General features: G+C 39.7%; 1 protein-coding gene across 1 annotated transcript in view; it reads left to right on the top strand.

Annotated features, from left to right (window-relative positions):
• Positions 1–3,648, top strand: part of LOC126955171 (zinc finger protein 595) — a 32,203-nt gene extending 28,555 nt beyond the window's left edge. The window contains exon 4 of the mRNA XM_050791464.1: positions 1,170–3,648. Coding sequence (XP_050647421.1) covers positions 1,170–2,890 — 1,721 coding nt within the window. The 3' untranslated portion in view covers positions 2,891–3,648. The remainder of the gene's footprint in view (positions 1–1,169) is intronic.
• Positions 3,649–18,503: the final 14,855 nt, after the last annotated feature.

Raw genomic sequence — 18,503 nt, 5'->3', positions numbered from 1 at the left:
TTGACAGATTTGCTGGTTATCTAAGACCACACTTATAAATGACACATCACTTTTATCTTGCAGCTCCTAAGATTCTCTGTCTTTGACTTCTGAAAACTTTGCTTATATATGTGCCTTTTTATAAATCTGTGTGTATGTATCCTAGGTGAAGTTCATTGAGCTTCTTCATTTTTTACATCCTTCTTTTACTTTTGGAAATTTCTCACTCATTACTTTTGTATTTTTCACCTCCATAATTTTTTTTTTATATTTTAACATTTTCATCGATATTCTCATTTGTCTTATTATATTTTAGTTGTATGTGTTCCCCTTTAGCTCATTGAGGATTATTCAGGTTAAATTTTTTAAATTTCTGCATCTTCATTGTTTTATGGTCGTTTTCTGAAAAGTTTTAAATCTTTTAATTGGGCCATGTTGCCCTGATATTTTGTATATATTGTAACATTTGTTTGTTATTTGAACATTAACAAAAAGGTATTTGTCACAATCATTTCAGTGTTGCTTTGTCCTGACATGGTCTGAAACCAATTGTCTTTGACAGAGATAATGGGAGCCTCTCATACATGTTCTAAGGATGTGTCTTGTCTGGAATTTTGTGTTTGTTTTTCAGTTAAAAGGGATTGTTCATGTTTCTTCTTATGGTCTCTAATCACTCTTCTACCTATTCCCTGTATTTAACACTGCAGCCTGCTCCTGAAACATTTGCATTTGGTCTTAGCTGACCCATAGCACCATTTCTCTCAGCTCTCTGTGTTGTTGGAGACAGAAACCAGATTTTGTAAAGACCCCAAAAAGCCAGAAGTAAGGATATGTGTATCAGTATTTTTCTTCTAAGTAAGAAGCCAGGAGTTAACAGTTTACTCCTATAGGCACAATGCTATATTGGGGAGGAGGAAAGCTATGGTGAGTAAATGTAACAAACTTTCCTTTCTGTTCCATGTGGTTCTTAGTATTGTGGTTACCTGTGGCATTGCATACAATTAACTCGTTTACAGATTTTGCACAAAGGCATTTTGGTCAGTATATTTTTGTTACATGTCTGTGAAGAAATTATGGCCTGTGATATTTTGTTATGCTATCTTACTAATGTAGTTTGTATACATTTTCTATATTGTAAAGTATATTCATATGAATCTGGTAGGATAATTTGTTATTTTTATTTCTTTCAGCTATGTGTTCTCCTTTCAGCCAAGACCTTTCACCAGTGCAGGGGATAGAAGATTCATTCCAAAAACTTGTACTGAGAAGATACGAGAAATGTGGATATGAGAATTTACAATTAAGAAAGGGCTGTAAACATGTGAATGAGTGTAAGGTGCAGAAAGGAGTTAATAGTGGAGTTTATCAATGCTTGTCAACTACCCAAAGCAAAATATTTCAATGTAATACATGTGTTAAAGTTTTTAGTAAACTTTCAAATTCAAACAATCATAAGACAAGACATACTGGAGAGAAACCCTTTAAATGTACAGAATGTGGCAGATCATTTTACATGTCACACCTAATTGAACATACAGGAATTCATGCTGGAGAGAAACCCTACAAATGTGAAAAATGCAGCAAAGCCTTTAATAGGTCGACATCACTTACTAAACATAAGAGAATTCATACTGGAGAGAAACCCTACACATGTGAAGAATGTGGGAAAGCCTTTAGACGGTCCACAGTTCTGAATGAACATAAGAAAATTCATACTGGAGAGAAACCCTACAAATGTGAAGAATGTGGCAAAGCCTTTACAAGGTCCACAACGCTGAATGAACACAAGAAAATTCATACTGGAGAGAAGCCCTACAAATGTAAAGAATGTGGCAAAACCTTTAGATGGTCCACAAGCCTGAACGAACATAAGAATATTCATACTGGAGAGAAACCCTACAAATGTGAAGAATGTGGCAAAGCCTTTAGACAGTCCAGGAGTCTGAATGAACATAAAAATATTCATACCGGAGAAAAACCCTACTCATGTGAAAAATGTGGCAAAGCCTTTAACCAATCCTCAAGTCTTATTATACACAGGAGCATTCATTCTGAACAAAAACTTTACAAATGTGAAGAATGTGGCAAAGCCTTTACTTGGTCCTCATCCCTTAATAAACATAAGAGAATTCATACTGGAGAGAAACCCTACACATGTGAAGAATGTGGCAAAGCCTTTTATCGGTCCTCACACCTTGCTAAACATAAGAGAATTCATACTGGAGAGAAACCCTACCCATGTGAAGAATGTGGCAAAGCTTTCAACCAATCCTCGACCCTTATATTACACAAGAGGATTCATTCTGGACAAAAACCTTACAAATGTGAAGAATGTGGCAAAGCCTTTACACGGTCCACAACACTGAATGAACATAAGAAAATTCATACTGGTGAGAAACCCTACAAATGTGAAGAATGTGGCAAAGCTTTCATATGGTCCGCAAGCCTGAATGAACATAAGAATATTCATACTGGAGAGAAACCCTACAAATGTAAAGAATGTGGCAAAGCTTTTAACCAGTCCTCAGGCCTTATTATACACAGGAGCATTCATTCTGAACAAAAGCTTTACAAATGCGAAGAATGCGGCAAAGCCTTTACTCGGTCCACAGCCCTGAATGAACACAAGAAAATTCATTCTGGAGAGAAACCCTACAAATGTAAAGAATGTGGCAAAGCCTATAACTTATCCTCAACCCTTACTAAACATAGGAGAATTCATACCGGAGAGAAACCCTTCACATGTGAAGAATGTGGCAAAGCCTTCAATTGGTCTTCATCCCTTACTAAACATAAGATAATTCATACTGGAGAGAAATTCTACAAATGTGAACAATGTGGCAAAGCTTTTCATCGGCCCTCAATCCTTACTGTACACAAGCGAATTCATACTGGCGAGGAACATAGTTGAATGACATTTCTAGTTCTCTCTTCTAGTGTCTTTAAACAGCAAATAAATTGAAGAATATTGTTCCCATATAAACTTTTATTATTTTTCTTATTTTAAATTTTTAAAAATTTCTGTAGGTACATAGTATGTGTATATATTTATGGCTTATTTGGGTTATTTTGATACAGGCATATGACATGTAATTATATCAGAGTAAATGAGTTGTTCATCACAAGCATTTATTCTTTGTATTACACACAGTCCAGTAAATATACTTTATTTAGATTTTATTTTATTTTATTTTATTTTATTTTGAGACAGAGTCTTGCTCTGTCACCCAGGCTGGAGTGCAATGGTGCAATCTTGGCTCACTGCAACCTCCATCTGCCAGGTTCAAGCAGTTCTCCTGCCTCAGCCTCATGAGTAGCTGTGACTACAGGCACGTGCCACCATGCCTAGCTAATTTTTGTATTTTTAGTAGAGATGAGGTTTCACAATGCTGGCCAGGATGTTCTCAAACTCCTGACCTCATGATCTGCCCACCTTGGCCTCCCAAAGTGCTGGGATTACAGGCATGAGCCATCGCACCCGGCCACTTTAATTATTTTTAAATGTACAATTTTTTTTTTACTACAGGTCGTTTTATGATTATAATAACTATATAAGTATAATTCACACATGTATAAGTCATTAATGCTTTTAAAAAAGTTCCATATTTATCTTTGAACATGCAGTATCTCTTTCTGCAAATAAATACAGACTTTGGTTTTGATTGACATGGAGTTAAATATGTAAATGTATTGCTCTAAAGATAAAATTTAGGTGTAAGAAAATTATGGGACAAGCAGTTGTGTTTGTGTGAGAGTTTGTATCTATTTTCCAAAGAAAATTGCAATATTGGAACAAAGATTATTTTAATAAGGTGGATAATTTACTAGGAATCTAGAAACCTAAAACATTCTGAAATCAGATCTATATTGTATTACTGTAAAATTTAATGGACCATTGTTGAGACTGTCCCCATGCAAATTCTGTTATTTGTCTGTTACTCATGCTAGAAGCTATAATTGACTTCTTTCTTATATTTTTTTTATTTTTATGAAGTATTATGTGAGCTGGTCAGAAATTACAGTGTTATAAAATTTAGTAGTACACACAAAATTTTTAGATGCAAGTTCACAATTTATGTATTAAGTTATATTTTAGTTAGAACATTTCATTTTGTTGCTTTAATTGGGTAACCCTATATGAGCTGTTTAATTATGCCTTTCACTATTTATAATTGACATAAATGAGTTTATTGTGCCAATTTGTTCAGGTAAGTACTGGGAAAACTTTATAATTCATGGGATGTTTTGATAAATATAGTAAACATAAGAAAGTACTGGGTGTGTAATAAATGCTCCATAATTAGCCATAAATAATAATCTTTCTGGAGTGAGTTTGTAGCTCCAAGTAAGAGAATGAAAATGTATATAGTGAAGAAATGGCAGTCTGCATTTGGAGAGAACATCTGTTCCCAGGCTGCAAAACTGACTCATTCTGAATTTAAAGAGTATCTCTGATTTTATTTTCTAATTATCTTCAGTTTGGGGATAGCTGTGTTTATTCCCAGCTATGTATGCCTCACAGCCCTTCTTCTTTGTGTTATGGCTACAGTCTTCTCACTGTTCTCTTTTTGCCATGTAATTTCATAGACTTTCTACATTCTGATTAGAAGTTTGAAATTTTTAATGTGGTAAATTGTTTTTAACTGGTGTTTGAGGTTATTTATAGCTTATCAATGCAATGTTTAGATCACTTAATTGAGATAAGTCATGTACTGTCCACAGGGGCATTGGTGGAACATGAAGTGAAACACCAGGACCTGGTTCTGGAATTATGGAGGGCAACTCCAGTCCCCAGTGTGGGCCCCAGCCTCTGGCACACTGGTGCATGCCAAATGTACTCCTCAGACCACCACTACTCTGATCAGGGCCCTTGCTGCTGTCACTGTTGTCATCTGTGCTTGCAGTCCTCTGGTGCCTGGAAGTTCTGTTCTCCAGGTAGCAGATGACTTTGCTCCAAGCATTCACATCTTTTTATTCCATCTGTACAGGAGTACTTTATAATTCTGAATGTCTTCTAAACATCATTTTACTTAAGATAGCTCATATAAATGGGATGTATACTCTTTGTCACTATGTTTGTGGTATATTTCACTGAATATGATGTCTTAAAGTTTTATGCTTATTGTAGCATGGGCATAATTTGCTGTTTGAAGGTACAGCCATATTCCATTGCCTACTTATGCCATATTTTATCCATTTATCAGGAAACTTAAGTAGCTATCACCTTCTTATGGGGGGAGCGTTGGAAAATGCTCTTAAAAATGTGTATGCAAATGTCTATTCCAGGTCCTGCTTTGCATACATAGATTCCCAGAAGTATACCTGAATGGTATAATTTCTCTTTTCTTTCTCTTCTTTTTCTTTCTTTCTTTTTTTTTTTTTTTTTTTTTTTTGAGATTGGGTTTCACTTTGTCACCCAGGCTAGAGTGCAGTGGTGCAATAATGGCTCACTGCAGCCTTGACATCCCAGGCTCAAATGATCCTTCCACCTCAGTCACCCAAGTAGCTGGGACTACAGGCACATGCCAGCATACCTGGCTAATTTTTGTATTTTTTCGAGAGATAGGGTCTCACTGTGTTGCCCAGGCTGAACTCAAAATTCTGAGCCTAAGTAATTCTCCCACTTTAGCCTCCTAAAGTGTTGAAATTACAGGCATGAGCCACAGTTCGTTTTTAGTATTTTGGAAAACCTGCATCCTACTTTTATTGAGGGCTGCATTATTCTTTTCCACCAGCAGTGCATAGAGGTTCCAAATCCTACATACTTGACAACATTGATTACTTTTTATTTGTTGAATAGTGGCCATTGCTAATGGGTGAGACTTCAAGATTTTACTTTGCATTCTTCTCATAAGTAATTTTGATTGTCTTTTCAAATTCCTCTTGGTCATTTGCATAACTACTTTTAGGAAATGTCTTTGAAGACACTGGTCCATTTAAAAAAAGTTATTCACCCTTGGTGGTGGTTATGTTTCAGAAGTCAAATGGTGAATGGCATTTGTACTCCACTTAGTGTTTCCCTTGATGTGTGGATGTGCAGAAGGTTTTGAAAGTTTGATATAGTACCTTTTCTAATTATCTTATTGCTTCTGCTTTTAATGTGATACTCCAAAAGCCATCCAAAACCAATGTTACTAAGCTTCTCCCTATATTTTCTTCTAAGTGTTCAAGAGTTACGTCTTTTTAAGTTTTATGTTTAGTGTATGTAAAATGTTTTGTTTGCATTGAAGAGAAAGGTCCAAGTTCATTACCTTTCTTTCTTTTTTTTTCATTCATTTAGACGTTGAGTTTTCTCACACCATTGGTTGGCGAGTCTGACCTTTTCTTCACTGTTTGGTCATAGTAACCTAGTAAAAGATTATTTGATAATATTTGCACAGGCTTATTTCTGGGTTCTTTGTTCTGTCATGTGTTTGTTTTTTTCTTTATGCCATTACCACATTGGTTTTATTTTTGTAGCTTTGGAATCTGTTTTGACATCATGAGATGTGGTATTTCTTTGTTCTTTTCTAAAGCTGTTGGCTATTCATGTACCCTTGAGACTACACATGAATTTTAGAATTATATAAAATATCTCTGCCAAATAAGTAACATTGGAATTTTAATAAGGATGACATTGAATTTGTGCAATACTCAGAAGTATTGACAGCTTAACAATATTACATCTCCTGACGGAGAAACATGCATTTGTGTCTGTGGTGTGTTTGTGAGTGTGTGGATTGGCATCAGAGATAGTGCTGAGATGCAAGAGAAAGAGTTCAAAGTGTTTCCTTGGCCTTTCTCTGGTCTCCTGCACAGCTCGTATCCACTGGTTAGCCTACCTTCAACTGCTTTATCTTCTTAGATATATCATTGTCAAGTTGGTAGGACAATAAAAATTCCTTTCACAAGTTGAAGACATTTGTCTACTTTTGGCCCAATCTCACACCCAAAGACCCAGAAAGTTGGAAGTTAGGGAAGATAAATTCTCCGTGGTAGATTTGTAGGTTAATTTGTTTTATTGAATTGTGTTTTTATTTTCTAATTTTTTGGCATTGTGTCATTTAATCAGAACAAGACACCATGTATGTTTTATCCTTGCCTATATTTTCATGTCCATATAAAATGGAAAGAGAACAAAAGAAAGAGACATAAAAAACAAAGGAAATAATGTAAAATGAGAAGAGAGGATAAAGGAAGCAAAAAAGAGGAAAATGCAAGTTTAAAAGTGCTAGAAATTAGAACTAAGAAAGCATCTGGGCTGTGTAATCACCATTTTGTTGTACAAGGCCCAAACCAACAGGTCCTCCTGAAACAGAGATATCAGACTGCAAATAACTCCTGAACATTTTCTATTTTTACGGTATTTTATTCTTTCCCTAAGTTACCTCACTTTGTGTTGTCAGCTGAAACTAAACCCAGATATATTCATTTGTATTTACACTGCTACGAAGAAATACCTGAGAATGGGTAATTTATAAAGGAAAGAGATGGCTGGGTGTGGTGTCTCACGCCTGTAATCCCAACATTTTCAGAGGCTGAGTTGGGTGGGTCACAAGGTCAGGAGTTTGAGACCAGCTTGGCCAACATGGTGAAACCCCATCTCTACTAAAAATACAAAAATTAGTCAGGTATGGTGGCTGGCACTGTAATCCCAGCTACTCAGGAGGCTGAGGCAGGAAAATCACTTGGATCCGGGAGGCGGAGGTTGCAGTGAGCCAAGATCATGCCAGAACAGCATAGGGGAACCACGCCCACAATCTAATAAGCACCCGTGAGTTCCCTCCCCAAATGTAGGGATTACAGTTCAGATTACAATTCAAGATCAAATTTGGGTAGATACACAAAGCCAGACCCTATTATTCCACCTTTGGTCACTCCCAAATCACATGTTTCTCACATTCCAAAACCCAATTATGCCTTCCCAACATATCCCCAAAGTCTTATTTCAGCATTAACCCAAAAAGTCTAAGTCCATAGTCTCATCTGAGACAAGGCAAGTCCCTTCCTATGAGCCTGTGAAATCAAAAGCAAGTTAGCTACTTCCAAGATATAATGGGGGTACAGGCATTGGGTAAATATACCCATTTCAAATGGAGAAATTGGCCAAAATAAAGGGGCTGCAGGCCCCACCCAAGTCAAAAATTCAGTAGGGCAGTCATTAAACCTTAAAGTGATCTTGTTTGACTCCATGTCTCACATTTAATTCACACCGATGCAAGAGGTGAGCTTTCACAGCCTTGGGCAGCTTCACCTCTGTGGCTTTGCAGGGTAGTCTCCTTCCCTGCTGCTTCACAGTCTGGTGCTGGGTGTCTGTGACTTTCTGGCACACAATGCAAGCTGAGGGTGGATCTACCATTCTTGGTTCTGGAGGACTTTGCCCTCTTCTCACAGCTTCAGTAGGCAGTGCCCCAGTGGGGACTCTGTGTGTAGGCCTCAACTTGACATTTTTTTCTGCACTGCCCTAGCAGAGATTCTCCATGAGGGTTCAGCCCCTGCAGCAAACTTCTGCCTGGACATCCAGGCATTTCCACACATTCTCTGAAATCTAAACTGAGGCTTCTAAACTTCAATTCTGTGTGCCTACAGGACCAACACCATGAGGAAGATGCCAAGGCTTGGAGCTTACATCTTTAAAGCAATGGCTCAAGCTGTACCTTGGCCCCTTTTAGCCTTGGCTGGAGTGACTGGTATCCAGGGAACCAAGTCCTGAGACTACACGGCAGGGTTTCCTGGGCCCAGCCAATGAAATTTTTTTTGTCTCCTAGGCCTCCAGGCCTGTGACAGGAGGGGATACCACAAAGATCTCTAACATGCCCTGAAGGCATTTTCCCCATTGTCTTGGTGATGAACATTTGCTCCTCACTTCTACAGCCAGCTTCACTTTCTTCTGAGAAAATAGGTCTTTTCTACCACATCATTAAGCTGTGAATTGTCTAAACTTTTATGCTCTGTCAACTTTTGGATGTTTTTGCCGCTTAATTTCTTTTGCCATATACCATAAATTATCTCTCAAGTTCAACCTTCCACAGATCTCTAGGACAGGAGTAAAATGCCACCAGTCTCTTTGCTAAAGCATAGCATGGGTCACCTTTATTCCAGTTCCCAACAAGTTCCTCACCTCCACCTGAGACCATCTCAGCCTGGACTTCATTGTCCATCAATACCAGCTTTTTGGTCAAAGCGATTCAACAAGTCTCTAGGAAGTCCAAACTTTGCTACATCTTTCCTTCTTACAAGTCCTCCAAAATTCCAGCCTCTGCCTGTTACTCAGTTCCAAAGTCACTTCCACATTTTTGGGTATCCTTATAGCAGTGCCCCACTGCGTCAGTACCAATTTACTGATAAGTTTATTTTCATGCTGCTGTGAAGAAATACTTGAGACTAATTTGGAAGAAAAGAGGTTGCATTGACTTAGCGTTTTGCATAGCTGCTAAGACCTCAGGAATCTTATAGTCATGGTGGAAAGGGAACCACACACATCCTACTTTACATGGTGGCAGGAGAGAGAAGTGTTGTGCAAAGGGAAGAAAAGCTTCTTACAAAACCATCAGATCTCATGGGAACTCACTATCATGAGAACAGCATAAGGGAATTACCCACATGATCTAATCACCTATGATATCTCTCCCTGAAAATGTGGGGATTGCAATTTGAATTAAAATTGAAAATGAGATTTGGCTGGGGACACAGAGCCAGACCATATCATCAGATCTCTAACAATATTTTACTTTGTTACTATAATCCAGGTCCAAATAATAAAAATAAAAATGTTTTCTAGTCATGGTTGTTTTGTTTAAAGTAGCCTGGGCAGATTGATCAATTGTTATATGAAGTTGGGACAGAAATCATTTATTAGCATTCTGAACCGGGATCCTGGCCAAGAAGAGAAATTCTCTAGAAAGGAGCCAAGGGGTACATATATAAGAAAAATTCTTGGCCAGGTTCAGTGAAAATCACAAGCTCTCGTGAGACAGAATTCTGGCTGGCTCTGTGGACAAAAAGCCCAACTTTGGGGAATTCAATCCAGGACCTATCTACCTTCAATCTTTTGCTGACCTTTGGATGGGGTTGTTGTGGGTTTTTTTGTTTTTTGTTTTTTGTTTTTTGTTTTTTTTTTTACAATCTGGCCACTATTTTGTAGGGTGACTGTGGTTTGCTGGGGCTCCACTCCAGGCCCTAGTCACCTTGGATTTTCCAGTACCTGGAAGTATCATCAGGGAAGGCTGAAAACCAGCAAAGATAGCAGCCTGCCCCTTCCTCTGGCATCTCCATCCTAGGGGGATACTGACCTGTTCCCTGCCTGAATGCATCTGTAGGAGGTGGCTGGAGGCCATGGTTTGGAAGAAAAAGTCTGGCTGTGTTTTGGTAGAGCATCTGTGCTGTTGATAGATGCAGGAGGCAGATGAGGGAACCTGCCCAGGTCTTGTCTGCACAAGCCCACAATAAACTGGAGACCCACCAGTGCACTGGGAGAATGGGATGGAGCCAATGGAAAGTTCACGCTTTGTGCAGGGGGAGAGGAACCTGGCCTCTTTAGTTCCTATGTGGTGGCCTGGTGTTCAAGATTCCCTCTCACTTTGCTCTTTGCTGAGAGGTTGGTTTTTTTGTTTGTTTGTTTGTTTTCTTTTCCTTTTTACCCAATAAATTCTGCTCCTCACCCTTTAGGGTGACTGGGAGCCTAATCTTTCCTTAGTATGATAAGAACTCTGTTTTAGCTGAGCTAAGGAGAAAATTCTAAAAAATGTTGGTGCCCAGACATGGGCCTTGAGGAAGGGCAAGATGCAAACCCAGAATCTTTTCCCCTTTTGCTTCTAAGCCTTTTCATCCTTGTACTTCTGAGAATAGAGGAAACAGCACACCAACCCACCCCAACAGTCGCAGGTGCACATGAGATGGACCAGTGAATGGTCACTCCCCTGCACCCTCTGGGTTGGAGCCAGAGTGCATGGCTTGGGCAGTGAGTTCTCTGCCACTTATCCGCAATTTCTCCCCCTCCTCTGACCAAGGACTCCAGCTCTGTTGGAGCCCTGGAGAAAATAATCCATTTGCATAAGAAGCTTCCCTGTCCTACCCTTAAACCTTTTTTATTCATTTTCTCCACGCCATTAGCAGTTAACTTTTAAGTGAGAGGGTTTTTCCCCCTCTTTTAGAGCACATGTTACTAGGCCAGTACACCAAGTATCACTGTGTATATTCTCTGTAAAGTTTTAATTATTTTAAAAAAAAAGTTGTGAAGTTGGTCCTAAGCTGTATACAATCTGGTGCCCTTTGCATGTCTTCCTGTTTGGTCAGTAGGGATCTTTGCTGCAGGCCTCCATTTTGTTTTATGTCCTTGGGAGCATGACCTGTAACCACATGGCAATATTTTGCTTTAGCCTCTGCAGTCTGGGTTCAGTCCTGGGTAAAGGAATGAGTACTTGTGAGTTGGTATCTGTGTGACTGTTGCCATTTGGTGATTATCTTCTCTTCATGAACAACTCTTGAGTTTTATCTTAAACCTTCCTTTTTCTGGGTTGCCTTTAAAGGTTTTAGATTTTGTGGCCAGGCGCGATGGTTCACGTCTGTAATTCCAGCACTTTGGGAGGCAGAGGCAGCTGGATCACGAGGTCAGGAGTTTGAGACCAGCCTGGCCAAGATGGTGAAACCCCATCTCTACTAAAAATACAAAAATTAGCAGGGCGTGGTGGTGGGCACCTGTAATCCCAGTTACTCAGAGGCTGAGACAGGAGAATTGCTTGAACTCAGGAGGCAGAGGTTACAATGAGCCAAGATTGCTGCACTCTAGCCTGGGCAACAGAGCAAGACTCCATCTCAGAAAAATAATAATAAAATAGATTTTGTGAGAACTGCTAACCCCTTTGAAACTCACAGTTAAATCATAACCTTAATTGGTGCTTGTTGGTTTCACCTGTACAGTTACTTTTAGGAAAGTCTGAAAGCCAGAAATATTGGCTGCTTGGCACAGCTAAAGCAGGTAATGGGGAATTTAAAAGAATTTTCTTAAAGTACATTCAGCTTAATTAAAAGTGCATATCCAAATTTCATATATATATATACACACACTTGTGTATATATATATATGCACACACACACACACATATATATACACACACACACACATATATATATTTTGTTTGTTTATTTTATTTTTTTTGAGACTGATCTCACTCTGTAGCCAAGCTGGAGTGCAAGGGTGTGATCTCGGCTCACTGCAACCTCCACTTCCTGGGTCCAAGTGATTCTCCAGCCTCAGCCTCCCGAGTAGCTGATACTACAGACGCATACCACCACACCCAGCTAATTTTTGTATTTTTAGTAGAGACAGGGTTTCACCATGTTGGCCAGGATGATCTCGATCTCTTGACCTTGTGTTCCACCTGCCTTAGCCTCCCAAAGTGCTGGGATTACAGGCATGAGCCACCGTGCCTGGCCCAAGTTATAGGTATATTTAAAGACATTTTTTTTTATTGGACCTTGTTTTGCTGAATTCTCAGTTTTCTCCATTTTCTCCATTTTGTTTTTCCACTCAATACATGCATGAGAGGCCAATAATCTAATTAGGAGATTGGGAAACAAAACATCTTATAGCTACTGGATTCTTTTTTGCCTATCTGTGTAGTTACATATGTGCTATATCTGTGTAATGTCTATTTTTATAAAGCTGTAATTGACCTAGAGAAAAACGAGTTCTTGGGTCAGATATTTTTTGAAGGGAAGGTAAAAGCTGTGGTACATTGAAGTTCACAAGACTTTAATCATTGAGAACTAAAAACAGACTTAGCAATTATTGGTAAAAAGCAGAAGTCATCAAAATACACATTTTTGTTTAGGGTTAAAGGATTGTTCTGAATTAGATAAGACAAAGCTAAAAGTTTAAATGAGTTATAAAAAGTTTCTATAAAATTCATCTTGCCAAAGATTTTGTCTATGAACATTAAATTACAAAGGGTATTATATTTTTTTTGGTAAATTAAGCATTTAAATAATAGCACAACAAGGTACTCTTAAGGCACTAATCTGCTCTTTAGAAAAATTTGTGAAGTGTTATAAAAGGGCTTTACTTTTGTAAATTTTTTAAAACAATTGTGACAAATAACATGGTAATCTGGAATTATTTCATAACATCAAGTGTTTTAAACCTCTAACATTTCTTCCCAAAATCAAGCTTCAGTTTCAAAATTGTCTTTCCTCATGCCTGATTTTTGAATGCTACAGAGCGCCACTGGAGTATCCAAAAGAGATAAACCGGATTATTTGACATATTTAGTTACGTGGGATTGCCAAAATGGTGTTCAGTTTTCTTTAGGTTATATTTTGGTAAATGATACTAATCTAATATATGTTCCAAAATTGTATGGGATTTCTAATATTCTAATGTCTTGAGTATATGCTACCAAAATTAAGGTTTTTATGTTAAGTTATTATAAACCAGAGAGATTATCAAACTTCTTTGTCAATTGTGTTTCTGACTATAACTACCCTGGACATTTTGTTATTCAAAGACGATCGTTGTCTTGTTTAGATCCTTTTCAAGAGATGGTTTATAAGAAGCTACAGAACTGTTACAGGTGCTCTCAAATGCAGGTTTCCAAATAACTTTGGAGATCATGACATTGAAATAAAGTTCACAAATATCAAGCAGAACAAGAGTTAGCTAAATGGACTGAACTAATAGAAAACTGAAATTATTATTATTATTATTTTTTACTTATGCTTGGACCATTGCTAATTCTTATTTTGTTTTTCAGAGTCAAGGAAACTTATTTTGAGCTATTTATAACCTTTAATAATTGAGTAAGGTATACTCCTATGAAGAAAATTTGGAGCACATTTATCTTTTTCTCTCTGCCTGGCTTCTCTAGAACTTCAAAACTAGTTGTGAGTATTCTTAACTTATGACAATATAGTTGTTTGCATCAGTGCAATAAGAATTCATTTTTCTTTTTCAACAGGATACAACTGGAGAAACTGGTTGTTTCACCAAGGCTTTGACTGGAAGGGTACATTTCCCTTTAAGGAGTTAAGCTTGACTTGTAGAGATGATAAAAGCCTCTTGGAAAAACGGGCCTTATACTTTGTTACACAGTCCCCATACAAGGTTCCTAACCTGCAGTGAGTAAAGAATGTCACTTTCCAACAGGCCCAGGAGCCACATGCTCTTGGGACCTCAAGAAGAGAGGAGTTTACCCAACTCACAGGTATTTGAGAATATAAACCCATGGTTGGACTTAGCTTTGGAAAGTCCTATCTGAGATTCTTTGTGGTACAGAGTTCCATCAAAGCCAATCTAAAAGGCCTATATAGAAATAATTATTCTTGCTGTATTTTATGCAAATAATCAGGCCAAGTATATGACTGAAGACTATTTTGCAAACAACACTGTCCTATCATGGTTTTTTGTTTGTTTGCTTTTTGTTTTAGATGGAGTCTCATTCTGTCACCCAGGCTGGATGGCAGTGGCACGATCTCGGCTCACTACAACCTCCGCCTGCCAGGTTCAAGTGATTCTCTTGACTCAGCCTCCTGAGTAGTTGGGATTACAGGCACACATCACCATGCCCAGCTAGTTTTTTTTTTTTTTTTTTTAATAGAGATGGTGTTTCACTATGTTGGTCAGGCTGGTCTCAAGCTCCTGACCTCATGATTCACCTGCCTCAGCCTCCCAAAGTGCTGGGATTACAGTTGTGAGCCACCACACCCAGGCCATGGTTTTTTAATACAAATGAGAGAAAAATTCTTTTTTTTTTTTTTTTTGAGACAGAGTCTCGCTCTTTCACCCAGGCTGGAGAACAGTGGCATGATCTTGGCTCACTGCATGCTTCACCTCCCAGGTTCACGCCATTCTCCTGCCCTAGCCTCCCAAGTAGCTGGGACTACAGGTGCCCGCCACCACACCCAGCCAATTTTTTGTATTTTTAGCAGAGACGGGGCTTCACAGTTTTAGCCAGGATGGTCTGGATCTCCTGACCTCGTGATCTGCCCGCCTTGGCCTCCCAAGAGAGAGAAATTCAGTTTCAATACTTATCATCATTAAATTCTAGACTCATTGGTTGTCTTTAAGTTTTGCCTACATTTTAGATTAAACCTGCTTATTCCTATAAACCAACCATCAATCTCTGGCTACAGCTCAGAAGGAACAAAAGGGATGGGTAATGTAAAAACCTGGATCAACATTCTAGTTCTGGGCAATTATTATGCAAATCCTGTCAGGTGGTAGGAATAAATAGGGTGCCCACCCAAATCTTAGCAAGCATAACTATAGCCACTAGTTATCTGGGTATGTCATAAGACATCCTTTTCTCTCCCTTGTTAAAGGAGGACTCAGTTCCACAGTTTCACCTTAGCATTTAGCTTATGACAGTCTGTGCAACCACTCAGAGACACATTTTTGTCCCAATCTCAATTCCAATCTTCAGGTCAACGCCCTAGGAAAGAAAACTGGATCTGCGGGATTAGGAGGCAGATGATAATGGAGATTAGAAGGCACAGTGTAGGTGAGCACGACTAATTCCTGCTGATTAAGACAAACTTCCAGTTTCATAGATAAAGGTAATCTCTCGTACCCATGGCATAAATGAGGTTTAGGGAACTCCAAACTCCTGACAGCAGAGCATATAGGGTGTATGGGGGTAAGAGCGGATATTCCACCCCCTAGGCCTCCCTGTTAATGTGGGTAAAAGCCACATTGACACCCATGGGCAGCACCCTGTTGCAGTCACCAGGACTTAGGGATACAAGGATGGAAGAGGTAACGAAGATGCTCTTCCTTTCCTCCCTCACATACTCTGAGTATTTTCTAGGAAGAGAAGAGAACCAGGGATGCCTGCTCCCCTCTTTCTAGATGAGTAGCCATTCATCTTCAGTCTGAACCTATTTTGATTGCATTCTGAATCCCTTTGAGAAAAAAATGCCTTTTTTCCTTTCTCCTCCTCTGTCCTCTTCACTGACAGGTAATTGTGTCTCTGTAATATGGGACACTCACTTCAGATGCATCCTTCAAACTAGGAAAAGTTAATTTTCAAAACCTTAAACTGGTTGGCTTAGGACTGGGCTGACAAAAGGGTTTGCCAGAAGACTGACATGCTGGCAAAAGCATGCAAGTTGTTTTGCCAGCTGGGCTTTTGGCCTCCCTCTCCCTGTGCAAACTGGTAAAAGGCTTTGGGATTTTTAAGCTGTCCTTACCCCCACCACAGCTTTGTTTTAATACATGTTTTCTAATAACCTGGTTTGTCTCTTCAGCTTCAGGCCATCAAAGTCCAAAACATTATGCAAACAGACTGGAGCCTCAAACAATAACCTTTTCTTGCCAGGAACCCTTAGATAGGCCCCTGAGGGAGATCAGACTGCTGTTTTCTGAAAACAGTACCCCCTGTCAGCAGGAAGCAGTTAAGATTGGTCTTCATCCTTATCTTTATTCTAACGGCAGTTAGATGTACTTCTTTAGGGTGGAAGATGATAGATGCAGGAGGCAGTTGAGGGAACCTGCCCAGGGCGTTGTATGTGTATGCCTGCAATGGACTAGTTACCCACCTGCACGCTGGAAGAGTGGGGTGGAGCCACGGAACGTTTACACCTTTTGCAGAAGGGAGGAGCCTGGCATCTTCAGTTCCTGTGTGGTTGCCTGATGTTCAAGATTCCCTCTTGGTTTGCTGAGAGTTGTTTTTCCTTTTTCCTTTTCACCCAATAAATTCTGCTGCTTATCCATCAGTGTGTCGGTGAGCCTAATCTTTCCTGGTCATGTGACAAGAACCCAGTTTTAGCTAAGGAGAAAATTCTGAAACACTGTGTTGGGGATTCCTTCATCCCCTGATTGGTTTGGGCACTCCAAGTCCCACAGGCTTCATTGGCTGAGATACACAAACAGCAAAAGTGATAGCCCACCATGCCCTCCTGGGCATTCCATCTCAAAGAAACTAGAACTCTGATGGACTTAGAACATAAACAGGGGTGGTAGGAATCTCTGGTTGGGAGGACACTCCCAGTAAGGAGGAATGAATTGGGGTCCCATTTAAAGAAAAAGTCAACCCATGCCTCAACAAAACAGCAATGCCAATGGTGAGGCACTACCTCTACCCTGGTCAGCTTGGACTCTCCAAAGCCTGCTGGCTGGAATGACTGAGTCACCCAAAAGACAAAGATGGCAGCCTGGCCCCTCTCCCTGGGCACGCCATCCCAGACAAAAATCAGAATTCTGACATAGAATATGGGTGGGGGTGCCTGGAGGCCCCTGCTGGGAGGAGTCACCCAGTGAGCGGAATGAATTGGAGTCCCATTTAAAGAAGTTGGCCACATGTTCGTAAAGCAGCTGTGCTGTGCTATGGGGTTTCTTCCTCATTTGGATCATTAGGACTCTTCAAAGCCCACAGGCTGCAATGGCTGCATTAACCAAAGAGCAAAAATGGTGGCTCACCTCTCCTGTCAGGGAGTCTCACCCATCTCAAGCAGGTGCTACTCTGTTGCCAGTGGCTGTCTGGAATTCTGAGCCAGTGGGTTTTATCTTATGAGGTGCCATGGAAGTGAGACCAACAGGAATTTCTTAAGCATGTACTTCAAGAAAAAAATATTTTTGTGTCTGAAGTTAAAAATGAAAGAGGAAGAAACTTGATTTGAGAGCTGACATGTCCTTTCCTCAGGGTTGTCAGTCCCTGGCAGGCTTTCACTCACAACACTCTAGAGTTCACAAAATGTTCCTATATCCCATCTCCTCTCTGATCTTTATACCCTGAGGCTGTGCAGAATAGGGGCTTGAGTCCCATTTTGCAGATGAAAAAGCTGAGGCTCGGAAAGAAAAAGATAATACACAAAGTTTGAGGCAGAGCTGGAACTAGAACACAAGATTCTCAAACCAATACTTTTCCCAGCATTAAATCATTCCTAGGGCTAGGAATCCATTAAGACTCCAAAAGATAGAGCACTATTCAATGCATCCCATCAACATTAGATCTTACCCACCCCAGAAAACTAAGCAGCTCTGGGACCCTGAGGTGGAGAACTCAAAGAGAATGATGCCTACATTTGCACATCTGATCTCCAATCCAAACTGCCACTCAGCTACAGAACCTCACTTTCTCAGCCTCAGCCTTTTCTGCTGTAAAATGGAACTACAGAAGGCATCAAAAACCTAAGGATAAGGGCAGAACTCTACTCTGAATGCAGGAGTGACTGTAAGGTGGATAGCACTCCTTGACTTTTGGTTTAAACACATGGATAATATGTTGTGTTTCTTTGTGTCACCTCCGTTGTGTCTGGTTCATGGATCCAGATCCTGGGGGCTTCTAACCAACCCTTTGCTAACTGATGGATAGATAGATGAATGGGTGAGTAGATGAAAAGATAGATATAGAAAGACGGATGGATGTGTGGATCCTCAGGGGAAGCAGAAAGAAGTAAACAGGAAGTCAAAGAATGAGGTGATGATTGACGGATGGAGAGTCCATGCATGAAATAGAGGCATAGTCTCCAGACCTCATAACTCCACCCAGCCCCAGCACAACCTACCTTGGGGTAGCAGTGACATGCTTCAAATGATGCCCTCAGTCACC

This window comes from Macaca thibetana, chromosome 5 (genome assembly GCF_024542745.1).
Source record: "Macaca thibetana thibetana isolate TM-01 chromosome 5, ASM2454274v1, whole genome shotgun sequence".
Classification (NCBI taxonomy): domain Eukaryota; kingdom Metazoa; phylum Chordata; class Mammalia; order Primates; family Cercopithecidae; genus Macaca; species Macaca thibetana.
This window is presented reverse-complemented; position numbering and strand designations above follow the sequence as displayed.